General features: G+C 41.9%; 1 protein-coding gene across 1 annotated transcript in view; it reads right to left on the reverse strand.

Annotated features, from left to right (window-relative positions):
- The window catches only part of Exoc4 (exocyst complex component 4), a 767,731-nt gene extending 753,496 nt beyond the window's left edge, over nt 1-14,235 (reverse strand). Inside the window, exon 1 of the mRNA XM_036180825.1 lies at nt 14,111-14,235. Within this exon, the coding sequence (XP_036036718.1) occupies nt 14,111-14,196 (86 nt within the window). The 5' untranslated portion in view covers nt 14,197-14,235. The remainder of the gene's footprint in view (nt 1-14,110) is intronic.
- Nucleotides 14,236-15,655: the final 1,420 nt, after the last annotated feature.

Genomic DNA, 15,655 nt, shown 5'->3' on the forward strand with positions numbered 1-15,655 from the left:
GGTAAACTAGACTGCAGTGAAGCTGGACACGGAATTTTTCACTCAGACAGCTCTGGTATTTTACATGATGAATTGCTTCTCTAACCAGGACTAATTAATCCCCAGGAAGGAATGTGTTCTCCTAACAGGCTAACGGGCCACCAAATCCTTCCAGCAGGAACAAGGATGGCAGATTGTGCCAGTGCATTCAAAAGGGACCAGCTCCCAAGGAGTCCCACAGACAAGCATTAAAACATGGGATTAAGATCTGGAGTCTGAAAATGGAATTCGTTGCTTTCTTTTCTTTTTTTTAAATAGCAGCTTCCGTCTTCCGGTAGGCCAGACAAATGTGAAAGGAAAATAAGCACTCACCGTCAGTAATTCCTTCCTCGGAGTAATCCTGCTCTCACTTTGGACTTTATAGAGTAATGGAGTCCAGACAGAGACAGAAGCATAGAGTCAATGCCTTTCTTTTAAAAGATCAAAGGAAGCACAGACAGAAGTGAAAGTGCACCTATGAAAATCTAGTTACTCACCAAAGCTAGAACTTGCAATCAAAGACAGAGGAAAGGAATGGAAGAAGAAAACCACCAAATCCATGCTGCGCTGGGAATACACCAAACCCTTCTTAGAATACTCAGTAGACATGCCACTCAGAGGCATTCAGGGTTTGCAGAAGGAGCTTGGTGGGACAGCACTTGCCCAGTATGTGCAGGGTCCTGGGTTCAGTCCACAACATGCACAAAAGTTCACTTTTCTTTCCCTATACCATTGTGCAAAAAAGTTGAACATATTAGCTGGGTATAGTGGCACTCGCCTTTAATCCCAACACTCGGAAGGCAGAGGCAGGCGGATCTTTGAGTGAGGTATGGTAATCTCAACACTTAGTGAGGTAGAGGCCGGAGAATAAAGAGTTGAAGCCAACCTCAGTTACAAAGTGAATTTATGGCCAACCTGGATTATATAAGACCTTCTCAAAAACAAAGCAAGAAAACAAAACCATAAAAAGTATTCTCATAAAATCAAACAAATAGCTGTTCTCAAAAGTTAAAACTGAAAACTCAAATAGGGCTTTGCAGCATTATCTTCTAATCCCAGACACTTAAGAGAGGCTAAGGCAGAGCATCATGACTTTGAGGTCAGCGTAAGCTACACAGTGAGGCCCTGGCTTAGAAACAGAAATCCTTAGTAAACAAAAACAAGTAGAACTCTGCAACCTCGGTGAGGTCCTCAACTTCTCTGGGTGTTTTTCCTTTTAAAACAGGAAAAAGAATAAAAACACATGCCTCTCCAGGACATTTCAAGGACTAAAGAAGTGTGGGAAGGTGTTATGCAGAATATAAAGCTAAATGGAAATGTGGACTCACAGCATTAGAACCAAAATAAATAATCTATGAATCTCAACTCTGCTAGCCCAAATTCCCTCAAGCCTCCCCACCCCAGAGTCCCTATGGATCTATTATGAACACAGATCAGACCTTTTCTCTAGATTCTCACAGTGCCTGGCACATTAAATGTTTAGTAAAAGCTACAGAATGAGCAGCAGCAAGATGCAGGATGTGGAAGGTCATGCAGAACAGCTCTCTGCCCAGGACAAATGCAATGGAATAGTCTCACTGGAGGTCATGCATGCTCATAAATCCCTGGAAAGGAAAGCAACAGCTCTGGTGGCCCTGCCCAATTCACTGATTCATTCAACAGCATTTATTAGACACCGTTACGTCCAGGCAGTTCTATGTGGCTAGACACACAGCAGTAACTAACCTAGCCCTCCCTCAAGAAGCTAACATTTCAGTGTGGAGGGGCAGACCATAGAGCAGGCAACAGGGGAAGGGCAGGAGGCAGGAGCTGGGGTACACCAGAGACCAAAATGGCCTCCTCCAGCAAGGGCACAGCAAGAAGGCCCGTGAAGAAGGCCTCTGTGAAGACACTCTCTGTGGGGAGGCTGTTCTAAGGAGGACAGAGGATGCATGGGCCATGACGGAGAAGGAATTCAAACTGTTAAGGAAACAGCAAGGAGATCACTGTGGCTACTTAACTGCTAGTGTAGCAGTGACAGAGAGGAAGTCAGGAGCCAGACCAAGCACAGACCTGTGGCCTTTACTCTGGGTGGTCACAGAAGCAACTACTTAGCAGTGGTGGTGACTAATCAGCCAGTGTTCGGTGGTGACAACCAGTGACCACTTTCATTTTAATTATATCTCATCTCTTTAAAAAAAAAAAAAAAAAAAAAAAAAAAAACAAATATCAGAGATGTTTTCTCTAAGAATATAGTAAAATACACAGAACATCATTATATAAATGTAAAATATAAGCAGGTCACATGGACACATGGAGTTCAAAGTAAATGAGTTCTTAATCTACATGACATTTGAGCTTCCAAGCAGCCAAGGCAAAAAGTTCTAATTCTCATTTTCTAAAAGAAAGACTCCTTTAGGCAAGCCAAATTTTCATTTAAAACAACATGGGAGACATTTTACAATATACTGAAAGATGTCCTCAACAATCTTCTGAAAACAAGGTAACAAATTTTCCATTAACATCTCTTCAGGAGCATAATTTAAAAAAAAAAAAAAACACAAAAAAACTAAGGCCTCCATATTTCAGAAAACAAAATAATATAATCCAAGTACATAGTTTCCCAATGATTTATTTTTTTCATTCTCATCTAAAAACAGAATTTAGAGAAGTTATAGGATTAAGTGAGTTAGATCATCTTAGCAAATCTTTCAACAGATGAAGCCATCTCCTAGCAGTTCTATGGAGAGTGTAGAGCACACTATCAGTATTGATGCAAGACTGGTAACTATCACAAGACAGCATGATAGTGCTGAATACAGTCGCTCCTGCCTGAGGTCACCTATGTGCAGATGACAGGCTAATGCTCTGGAAGCTTAGAGTATTTTAACAAGGTGATAAAGGGACAGCTTAGTTATAAACTGAACTGTGCATCCCACAAAAAGGCTTTTCTCTTTTTATGATGACATCTCAATTCTCCACTTGGACTAAGTTTAGAGACGGCAAAGAGAAGAGATGGTGAAGTTTAGCAAGATCAGGAGAACCTCAGCTAGGAGTGCTGTTCTCATGAGACACTTGTTACAAGAAATAAAGTTACACACCTAAATTTTGGTGACTCCTTCAGAATGAGTTAGAACTCAGCCTTGTTTTCTGATAATGGGCTTAGCTGTCTACTAAGGGCATTCCTTGTTAGCCTACACTAGCCTCTCTTCTAGAAAAAATAAAGACTAAGAAAACAATTAATGGGGCTGAAGAGATGGCTCAGGGGTTAAGAGCACTGGCTGCTCTTCCAGAGGTACTGAGTTCAATTCCCAGCAACCACATAGTGACTCTCACAACCATCTATAATGGGATCTGATGCCCTCTTTTGGTGTGCAGGCAAACATGCAGACAGAACACTGTATATATAATAAATAAATCATATATATATACACATATTATACATATATAAAGAAAACAATTAATGGAAATTCCTTCAAGCAACTAAGAAAAACTAATTACAAGTACAGCTTCACATACCCAAAAATCACTAATCAGCAAATGACAAAGCACCATCTATACTAGGAATCAAGTGTCCTCGGTTATCGTCTTTCTGAGTACTCCATGTGGGTCTAGGCCATCAGCTTCTTATCATCGAGAACCTCAACCCCACCACCATGAATCCCTGTGCTCAAACACCAGAGCACAAGACAAAAACTAAACCTTAGGGTGGGCTAGTTTCCAGGCCTTACTCCAGAGAGTGAAAACCGAGTGTTTCATAGCCAGTCTTTCAGAAGCAAATACACGTTTTGTTAGTGATCCCACAGATGTCTAGAGCTCATACAACCTTTCCAATGTCAACTGTGCTTTCTTCCCACGCTGCTCCGTTACATTATCAGTTCTAACCAGCACTTACTTCAAAGTACTAGAGCCACATTTTCTTTCCAGAGAGAGAGAGAGAGAGAGAGAGAGAGAGAGAGAGAGAGAACCCAACCCATCTCATACATGGAAGACAGCAAAATACACCTACAGCCAGCAGGGGAACTATAGACAACAGCTCTAGGCATGAGTAGAGAGAAACTCAAACCCATGAGGAAGAAAAGAGACTAAAGGATACAAACACTACACAGCTTAGAGTTCCAAGCTGATTATGCAAAGCAGGACACACAGCTACACTTCATAGATGCTGAATCATCTGTCACTGCTTCCAGGGAGTTATCAAAATAAGAGGCCCTCATGAATCTGAGATTGAATAAAGGATCACACATTAAAGAAATGCTAGAGATGTGTATCACTACATAATCACACAAGATACACTTTACTCAAAGAATAAGTAAATCGACACCTCGCTTTCAAATCGGATTTTATTCTATTCAATTATACATTGTAATGCCTTGGTTCTTAATTATGGCTTATTAGAGCCTACGAAATACAGGATAATCCTATCCTGATAGCAATCCACAACGGCGTGTCCCTCTGAAAAAGTTTTCTCATGCATATGAACATCCCTTAACAGTACAGAGAGACTTGTGTGGCCTCAAGTGACAGTAACAATGTCTGCTTTAAAGTCAGTTGAAAACTCACTAGTGCCTGGCTTCAGACAGCATTTAGAGCCAAATATTACACCCAACACATGTGCGTACAGTGCTTCAATAGTGCAATTAACTCAGTTATGCAGAACAGTACTGGAAACCAAGAGGTATAAATTGCTTAGGCAACAAAGAAGGCTATTATCTAAAATTAAGTAAAATCACCCGATTCAGGCACAAAACTGAGCTTAAGGCTGACAAACTCAACTTAAAAAGTCCAGCACCCCTCAGAAAGCATTGTCCACAGAGATCCTCACTTCCTGGGGGGTTCCTCAAAATGATGTTTTACAAGATTCTCACAGGTATTATGTGGTCAAATACATATTGGAAATTGGGGGTAGGCTTCTTAAATGAAAGCACCCATGGAGCTTGAGAATACAGGTGTCACGGAGAAAGGACAAGATCTAAAGCAGTGGTTCTCAACCTTCCTAATGCTGCAGCCCTTTAATACAGTTCCTCATGTTGTGGTGACCCCAAACCAAAAAATTATTTTCATTGCTACTTCATAAGTGTAATTTTGCTACTGTTATGAATCATAACGTATATAAATATATGATATGCAGGATATTTGATATACAACCCCTGTGAAAAGGTCAATCAATCCCCCAAAGGGGTCAAGAACCCAGGTTGAGAACTAAAGACTACTACATCATACTGCATTTCTGTGATTTACTGATCTGCTAAATAGACACTCTGCCTCCAGCCCCCACATAAACATTTTAATGAAAGTTTCTGCCCACATACAAAAGTTAAAAGACTTGTCAAAAAATTCCACCTTCAAGAAATAGTGCCACATTCCAATCTGGTCTCACCGAACCCCTGAACTGCTCTATCCCTGTTCCCCAACTACATTAGCAAAGTCCCAGGCATGATTCATATTGATATATATCTCATTATAAAAAAGATCATCTTAATAGCAATGCTTTTTTAAACTTTGAAGGTGTATTTTAAGTGTGTATGTGAGCGCACACGTACACATGCATGCTTTCACATATGTGAATGCAGAGCCTAAGGAGGCCAGAGGCATCTGATACCTGTGGTACTAAAGTTACAGGCAGTTCTGAGCTGCCCAATATGGTAGCTGGAAACCTAACTGTGGTCCTCTGCAAGAGCAGAATGTACTAATAACTGCTGAGTCATCTCTCCACCCTGAGTAATACTTTTTTAAAAAGTATATTCACTGAAAAGAAGAAGAAAAGCATAGCTCTATCATTATCTCAACTTTAAAGAAAGGTAACAATTTGAATTTGTTTCTTGTATCTTATTTCCCCAATAAAGTATGTTTAAGGGCTACCCAAACTTTATCATCTTCCAGATCATCTGTTTAGTTATAAAAATGCAGATTCATGTCAGATAGGTCAGACAATGCCTAAGAGGACACTTTCCTGGCAAGCTTTCAAGGGTGATTTTGGACATAAAATGATGTGAATGACAATTCCTGGAAAGAAATTGTGTCTACAAAGACTGACTGATTAAAAGTGCAATGAAACAGAGAGACTGGAGTGTTGTATGTCCAGAGGCTAAATACCTTGTCTTGGGCTAGCTTTAGCCCCTGGAACAGACATTGCCCACCTTTGTGTAAGAACTAATATCCTGTAACTAACAGAAAAAAACATTTGGAAATCTACTGACTTAGCAGACCAATAGCATCCACCAACCAAAAGCGAAGACCTTCATCAAATAGCATCTTGAGCCTATAGAAAAGCCTCCTGCTGGGCAGTGGCAGTGCTCTCATTTAATCCCAGCACTCAGAAGGCAGGGGGAGCTCTGAGTCTGGGGCCAGCCTGGTCTACAGAGTGAGTTTCCTAACAGCCAGGACTGTTGCACAAAGAAACCCTGTCTTGAAAAAGTGGAAGAAAAAAAAAAAGCCTCCCCCATCTTGCTGTAACTGCCTCTCTGATGTACCCACCATGTATTTAAACTTCCCTTGATTTATGACCTTCTTTGTTCCCTAAAACTATAAGACTGTTCCCACTTTGGAACATGGAATCTGGGATAACCTAAATCTGTGTTCCCAGACCATGGTGCCTTAAAATGACTGCAAAATAAACTATTTCTTATTCTCTTTAAGGTGAGAGCTGTGTTTTTTGTGTCAACAGCAGTAAGTTTTAAGTGAAAAACAAACAAGATCATTTGAATTATGTCCTATTTACTTTTTGAAAGGGCTTATAGTAACAAGTAATTCAGAAAAAATTCTCATAAAAGACTTAAAATGCATAATTGCTTATATCAACATTAGCAAAACAGAAAAGTATTCTTTTATTAGTTTGTGTTACACTGTAAGTTCTGATTGTTTTTAAGGCTGAATTCCTAGCACATAAAAAGATGGGCTATGACTATAAGGATCAAGATCTAATTCATTTCATAGGCTGAAAGCAGTTAACAAAATGTAAACAGCAGCAGACTCAGACTGTTCGAAACAGAAAGCAGCACTTACCACTGCAAACCACCACCAAAACCCACCAACTAGTAATAAAAGCCTCTAAGCTGCCCAAAGAAAGCCTACTGTGACCACATGACACACCACACCAACAACTTACAACACTACTACTGCAGGCAGCAAACAACAGAGAGAGAGCTGTAAAATGAATAGCTGTAAGTATGCACAATCATTTCAAGGCATGTCTCAGACTAAAGGTGTAATGAGATACATAACAGGGGCTGGGAATTTAGCTCAGTGGTAGAGACCTGCCTAGCAAGCACAAAGTTCTAGGTTTCGACCTCAGCTCTGGATCTGTTTCTTTGTTTGTTGTGCATGAACTGGACCCATGCACAAGGTCCTGGGTTTGGTCTCCAGTTGTGACTTAATTAATGTTAGTTATTTAGCGGCACTCTTACCCTGCGAGGAACACGTCCTGAACGCGACAAATCCACAGAAGAGCTGTTTATTAATATAGGATAGAGGATAGAGGTGACAGGCCTGTGTGAAGCACACACGTGAGTGAGGAGAGGAGAGAAGAGAAGAAGAGGAGAAACCTGTGCAAAATGGCGCCGGCTTTTTAAAGAGTGGGCCGCGCAAGCATACAGGACCGCATGTGGCTACTCCACGCATGCGCCTAGATTATATGGCAGCGCGCTTTATGCAACCATGTAAAGCCACAGAGTCCTAGCCATGCGAGATGTTCTGACCTGGAAATGGCTATTTTGAACCGGAAATAATTAAGCAGTCCGCCGGGCAAGCCCAACCATGTGGACATGTTGTAATTTTCTATCACTCATGGCCTGAGGCATGCCAGGCAAGTACTCTCAAATTTAGGGAAAAACCAAGTTTCTAACCAAAGACACTACAGACACTAGAAATGAAGAATTAAGCATCTGAGTGCCTCTGTTCCAACCTGTACAAAGCACTTGCATGTTTTGTCTTATTTCATGTTCCCTCAAACGACACCAGATCTTCTAATCATCCTGTTTCATAAATGGGAACGTTATGACTGGGGGCAGTATGGGCATTGAGTGATTCCAAGTTACAAGAGTAGTTAAGTTTTTCTTATCTACCCTAAACCACACACTGACTCTGTCACCAAAGGCTTGTGTCCAGACATATCTATAAAGGTATGAGTTGAAAAACATGACGGTATCACCCAATAATAAAACCACAATGCTCAAAGCTGTTAAGAAACTCCAACATTAACAGTGACTCCTGAGACTTTAGAAACCAAGACTTGTGTCTCAGCTAGGATTTCTATTGCCACAACACCATGACCAAAAGCAAAATTGAGGAGGAAAAGGTTTATTGGTCTTACACTTCTAGATTGTAGTCTATCACTGAAGGAGGTCAAGACAGGAACTCAAACAGGCAGGAACCTAGAGGCAGGAACTGATGCAGAGGCCATGGAGGAGTGCTGCTTAATGGCTTGCTCCTCATGGCTTGCTCAGCCTGCTTTCTTATAGAACAGAGGACCACCAGCCCAGGGATGGCACCACCAACAATAGGCTGGGCCCTCCCTCATCAATCACTAATTTTAAAAAATGCTCTATAGGCTTGCCTACAGCCCGATCTGATGGAGGCACTTCCTCAATCAAGGTTCCCTCCACCCTCAGATGATTACAGTTTGTGTCAAGTTAACATAAATCTAGCCAGCACAATTCGGTTCCCCAAGATATTAATTCTGCATGTGCAGCCAGAAAATGGAGTTTTCTTCTCATTTCCATAAATGCCATTATCAGCTGTCCCAGAACCTCCTGAAAGTTTAGTGTTTGTTCTGTTTCCAAACAGAGTCTCATGTATCCCTTATCTCAAGTGCTAGCTACAAATTACAGGTATGGACTACCACACCCAGTTTATGCCAGGACTCAAACTTAGGTAGGGGCTTTGTACTACGCAAGTACTCTACCAACCGAGCTCCATCTCCAGTCCTGATACTGTTGGTTCTGATAGTAACTTGCAAACAGCACTGCATCCCTGAGAGGAACAAGGCTGAGGGAAACAAAGAGTAAGAAACCTAAAGGCTATTTTACAATGAGCTCAGAAGAGAGATGGTGCTAGGAACAGTATCTATGCCTAACACAGCTCCTGGGACCCAGCTCAAAACAGAGTGGCCAAGTTCTTCCTGCCACAAACTGTCACAAACCTCAAAGGTCTCTGTTCAAAGCCCAGATCAAAGCCTGGACCCTTCAATAAACTTTACTTTGAATTAACTATGGGCTGACCAAAATATCCTCTACAGAGGAAGGAAGGAATTTAACAGGAACCTACAATAAAGGATTTTCTATGTTTTTGAAATTCCAACTCCTGTGAAGACATAAAAGTTGATGAAAATGTGAGCCTCCAACTGCCTTCAAACCCCCTTGATATCTATAACCAGCCTGTCTTCAAAAGCTCTGCTCCAATGTTTCCATAAGGCCTCCTTAAGTCATGACCGGAGTCTGTCTCCCCAATTAAACTGGCTATTTGCAGGCTGACGTACAAAAAAAGGCATAGTCAATGTTTAATTGGAAAGCAAATCACCTAACAGTAAGTAGTAGACACATTCCCCAATTAAAAATCTGACAAGAACTCACAAAAATAAAATAGCATCTCTGAAATGCCATCTTGCTTATTTCACAACTCCAACTCACACCAAACAAAAGGCTGAAGTGGGGTAATCAATAGGAAAGAAGGAAAAAGAGAGAGAGAGAGAGAGAGAGAGAGAGAGAGAGAGAGAGAGAGAGAAAGAAAGAGAAAGAGAAAGAAAGAAACTGTCCAAACTGGACTATGTCCACCCAATTAGCCCAGTGGTGATTAAACCCAAAATCACAGTTAGTGGCACTCTCCAAAAGACCAAATCACAAACACCATCTCTCCTCACCAAAAGCCTAAGGACTTTTAAACAGACACAAGAGTGGACCATTACACACCTGACTGGCCTGAAATGTGTTTATTCAGGGTTTTTAAGTAATTAAAGATTTTAATTTAAGTATCTTCTAAGTCCCTTTCCATCAAATATAAGATTGCAATTGCACAGCCAGGCAGTGGTTGCTAATACCTTTAAACCCAGCATTCAGGAAGCAGAGGCAGGTGGATCTCTATAAGGTCAAGGCCAGCATGGTTTACAAAGGGAGTTAGGACAGTCAGGACTATTACACAAAGAAATCCTGTCTCAAAAAACAAAAAAAAAAAAGAGAGAGAGAGAGAGAGAGAGAGAGAGAGAGAGAGAGAGAGACTGAAATTGCACTGTATTTCTATGTTTTTATCTTAAATTCTCAGTGATGGACTCTGATACCAGCAAAACCCTGAGCCATCATCTAATTTTAGTTACTACAATGTCAGAAAGTGGCAGTGAGAACTGGCTATCATGGGGCAGGCCTGTACTCCCAGCATCAGGAGGTGGAGTCAGACAAATCAGAAGTTCAAGATTATCTGTGCCTACATAGCAAGACCAAGTCCAAGGGAACTACATGCAACCCTGTCTCAAAAATCTATACACAAATAGACTAGATGGCAATGAGGCTGGGCCATTCCCTGTGTGTACACTGGCTCAGTCCTTATATTAGACCTTATCTGGAGTTTAAGCCAGTACCAAAATGTGTCTACAACAAGAAAGGTTGTTATCCTCTATTAAGATTAACATTTTAGACAGGTATGGTGGCTCACATCTTTAATCCTAGCACTTGGGAAGCAGAGGCAAACAGAACTCAGTGTTCAATGTCAGCCTGGTCTACATAGCAAGTCCAGGCCAGCCAGGCTCTATAGTGACACCTTATCTCTAAATATATACGTGTGTGTGTGTGTGTGTGTGTGTGTGTGTGTGTGTGTGTGTGTGTGTATATATAATCATTTTTAAAGCAATAGAAAATGTTACAACATATAACCTGGTGTAGAAATGGTGTTTTTACACATTTGGGAAAGAGAACTGAAGGAAATTTTTAAACATTCCAAAAGAAGAAAAACATGGCTCAGGGATATAACAAATAAAGATGAAACAATCAAACTATTTAAAAGACCAGCTACTTTATTTAGGGGACAAGATGACAGGTCTAGGGCACCATGAAAAAGCTAGTATGTACCAAGTATCCTTACAGGAATACTAAGATTTATAAAACACCATCCTAAAACAGGATTTCCTTTGTGAAGCTTGTTGCCAAAGCAACCAGGAAGGGTCTAGTCTTTCGAGAGAATCTGAAAAACATTAAGGACGGAAGGAGGTAACTGAAGTCCATGGGAAGATCTAAGAACAATGAGTACAATGTACAAGAAGAGCAGCAGAACAAACTGCACAGATTTGAAGAGCAAAAGCCAGAATGACACACAGTTCCTGATAAGAAATGCACGGTCCTATTCTTCCAATCAGGGTCCTTCTCTCACCCCACATCCCACCACCAAAACCACACTACCATTCTCTTCTAATGCACTGTTTATGAGGTAAGCACAAAAGAAAATCAGGAAGGAAACCAACAACAGAGATTAGCAACATCACCCCTCATTTCAAGGAAAACGTTTGTGTCTCCAAAGGAATGTTGAAACACAAACAGCAACACTCCAGCACCAAAAACATCTAGTCTTGTGTTCATATATAAGCATGGACCCCAATCTTTACTAAACTTGCCTGGAATGATAGGTCTGGGCATTCCTTAATAGCATGATTGTAAAAAGCACAAGAAAGAAAACATGTCATTAGCCGGGCAGTGGTGGCGCACGCCTATAATCCCAGCACTCAGGAGGCAGAGGCAGGTGGATCTCTTGAGTTTGAGGCCAGCCTGGTCTACAGAGCGAGATCCAGAACAGGCACCAAAGCTACACAGAGAAACCCTGTCTCGAAAAACCAAAAAAGAAAAGAAAACATGTCATTCAAGTGTTCTGACACGATCTGGATTAAGAATCAAAATTAAAGTAGTACTTCACAACTGAAGTCAAAGTAAAGGATGCCTGGGCCAAAATCATGGTGAAAAAGTGAAGGTGATACACACAGATTGGCTAAGAGATGGATAACCAGCTGGGGTGGTGGTGCATGCACACCTTTGATCCTAGCACTCGAGAGGCAGAGGCAGGCAGATCTCTGTGTGTTCGAGGCCAGCCTGGTCTACAGAGTGAATTCCAGGACAGCCAGAGCTGTTGTTAAACAGAGAAACCCTGTCTCAGAAAAAGAAAGAGAGAAAGACGGATAACCAAATAAGACCAGGTATTGTGATGTACATCTGTGACACCAGCACTCGGCAAGAGTCCAAGGTTGCTACTATTTACATAATGAATTTGAAGCCAGAATGGGGTATATGAGACCATAACTCAGCACAAAACAACAATGCCATACACTATCCCGCAGTGGGTGATACCCCTGAAGATGACAAAGAATTGACCCCTCAAGGCAAATGTATGCCTCCGCATCAGAATCATTTGTTTACAGTTGCTACTTTCCCTAACCCACTCCACTTCCACTAGAAATGATCACTCCTTCCATAAATTCTCCATCTCTGTAACACTCCATCTCCCTCCAATTCCATTTCATACTCTCTATACATCTTTATCTCAAAAATAGAATATACGCTCAAGAGTAATATTATATCTAGCTTGTCTTTGAAAACCTCACGGCATTCATTCACTCATTCAACAAATATTTCCTAAGTACTAAATAAATGCCAGGCACCATACTCCAGTAAATATCTATTGTTTATGAGTGTTGACTATCAGGCAGGGAACAAAACCAAGTTCAGAAAAAGATTCCAAGCACTCATACTAGAATTTCTGAGAAAATTAAGATGGGGCACTACAAATGGTTTGATTGAGGTTTTAATATCCCGGGGATAAGTCTGTGCTGTATCGTCTTAAAGACTACGAGCCTACAGTTACACAAGTCTACTTTCTCTTCAAGACCTACAAAGTATATTGTTTTCACAGAAAGTTCTATCCTCTCATTTGTAAAATAAAATTGATAATAATGTAACAGGCCATTGTCTTAAACTACTATCTCTGACATAAAACCCATAGATAGATCTTTCTCAGTCCAGTAAGTGGTAAACTTTCTGAAGCTTGATTTATCCATTCTTTCAAGGGCTTACAACCTACCACTGGTAGGTCCTGGGTTTAAAAAAAAAAAAATCATCAGGACCATTACATGAGCCCTCTTAAGAATTTAAATCGGCTGGGCAATAGAGGCGCACGCCTTTAATCCCAGCACTCGGGAGATAGAGCCAGGTGGATCTCTATGAGTTCAAGGCCAGTCTGGGCTACCAAGTGAGTTCCAGGAAAGGCGCAAAGCTACACAGAGAAACCAAGGGAAAAAAAAAAAAAAAAGAATTCAAATCAAAGTGGAGGATAAGTGGGAAAAGCAAAAAAGCAAGGGGCATTTTGTTCTGGAAAATATGTGGGGTAAAATTCAAATGACAACAACGTATAAATGTGTCAGAGTGCATTTTATTCAGGCTGGTCTAAATTTGTGTAACGTTTTAAACATTTTTTTTTTTAAATAGTCCACCACTGCCACTCTCACCCTATTACTTCAGGAAGAGAATAGTAGCACGGAGGGCATGGTGAAACTCTGTTCTGGTGTGGTTCTGAGGGGAGAACTGGAATCAGAAAGCGAACAAAATAAGAAACACATGTGTCATCACTTCAACATCCATTCCTAACCAGCTCACGGCAGCACCTGGGATCAGCGGTGGCGTGGCTGGGGCTATTCCCAGGTGGTGCCAAGTGCCCAGAATGGGACACTCCTTAACTCCGGTCGGGGGACACCGGCCTGGCCCCCGGGAGCCCGGGAGCCCGGGCAGCAGCGGGCCCGGCCGAGCGCGAGCTGCAGCGGGGTCAACCGGTACCTGTTCTAGGAATGAATGAGCACACCTGCGCCGGGCTGCTTCCCGAACCCAAGCGAGCCAGCGTTTAGGGCCGGGGACCCAAGGAAAGACGCTGCCCGGAGGAGAAGACTGAGGGCCGGGCTCCTCTCCTTAAGCCGGGCCCCAGAGAAACTGGGAGTCCTGGGGGGCCGCCCCGCCGGACCACAGGCCCTGGGGAGGGGCTGGGGAGGCCAGGAGGAAGGGAAGGGCCGGCGGGCGGGACCCGACCGACGCCTCCCCCTTCCTCAGCGGAGGGCGAGCCGCTGCCCTGTCCTCACCCTGCCTCCTGCCTCCCTCACCTGATCACCGAGATGAGCAGCCCCGAGGGGTCTTTGCTTTTGCTGACTGTGCTCCTGTATTTCCCACCAGCTGCTTCTGCCGCCATCTTGGTACGGGAGCGAGAGCCAGGTGCTTGACAGGACCGGGAAAGAGTAAACTCTTGTGGCCGAATATCCACCAATGGCAGAAGAGAACCGCGGAGGCGCGGAAGTGAAGAGACCAATCACTAGACGGAGAAGGCGGGACTGATGCCCAGCTGGAGGACGAGGCGTCTGTGCGCTCTAAGCACTGTGGGAAATGTAGTTCTGCGAGTTCTGGGCATGCCTGGACAATAAACCAGTGGCCACTTCAAGTCTCCTAATTGGTGTCTACTTTAGATCTCTTCAGACCTTAGGTTGTTTTTCAGTGTACTCCCTTTTATAACTTTACACCTTCCTAACTTAATGTATCTGATAATATCAAAATGGATAAGCAGATGCGTGTATTTAAATGAAGGCCCCAAAGTTATGCTGGTGCTTGAGTGTGCAAAAATATTAACTTCAAATACTGTCTTTAAATCAGCCAAATGCACAACTTATAGGCATAGACTTTATTTTGTATTATCTAAGACTGAATTTTTCAACATTTGTCTTATGTGTAAGCTCAATTTGGTATGTTGCAGGTTTTCTGGGGAATAAAAAAACAACATTTAGAAGCAGGCAAGTGAATATTGATGAAGAAAAGGGAATAACTGAAAAACAAAACTGGCCAGAGTGCAGATGTCTTCCAAACTAAATAAAATACAATGATTAATCACAATGGTGTCTAAAGGCAATTTGAACTGGTAAAGTTCTATTTCCTGCATTGGTTCTACTGGCAAGCCAAGGTCAGAATGTTGATGGAAAATGAGAAGACTGGGAGACAAGAATGATAATATATCAAGGAGGAAGTAAGGGGATGATTTCCTTATAGAAGTGAAAATTGAAGAGCAGAAACAGAAAGTTGACCGACTCAGTCTGGAGCTGTGGACAGCAGACTCAGAATACAACCACTTTAAGTAAGTGGTAGACATCCACACTGACCTTTTAAAATTCCTCAGAAATCATACAGAGAACTTCAGAGTTCCCCATCATTCCAACCCTAAAGACTTCTTCCTAAAGAAATGGAAGGCTAAGGGCCTGGAGAGATGGCTCAGCAGTTAAAAGCACTGACTGCTCTTCTAGAGGACCTGGCTCAATTCTCAGCAACCACAGGGCAGCTCAAAACTGTCTGAAACTACAGTTGCAGGGTATCCAACAACCTCTCACAGACATGAATGCAGACAAAACACCAATACACACACACAAAAAAAAGTTATTTAAAAACAGTTTTAAAAAAAAGAGATAGACGGTCATATAGAATAATGAGATTTGGCGAAGCACCTGAAGTATTAAATAAATTAGGGATAGATCACATGAGAAAATTACATATGCCCATCAAAAGTCATAACTTCAATGGTTTTTGACGAAAATAAGACTTTTGTACCTAATACAAAATATAGCCATCCGTAATTCATAGCAGAACAGAGAGGAAGTAGTGTGTCAAAT

This window comes from Onychomys torridus, chromosome 3 (genome assembly GCF_903995425.1).
Source record: "Onychomys torridus chromosome 3, mOncTor1.1, whole genome shotgun sequence".
Taxonomy (NCBI): Eukaryota; Metazoa; Chordata; class Mammalia; order Rodentia; family Cricetidae; genus Onychomys; species Onychomys torridus.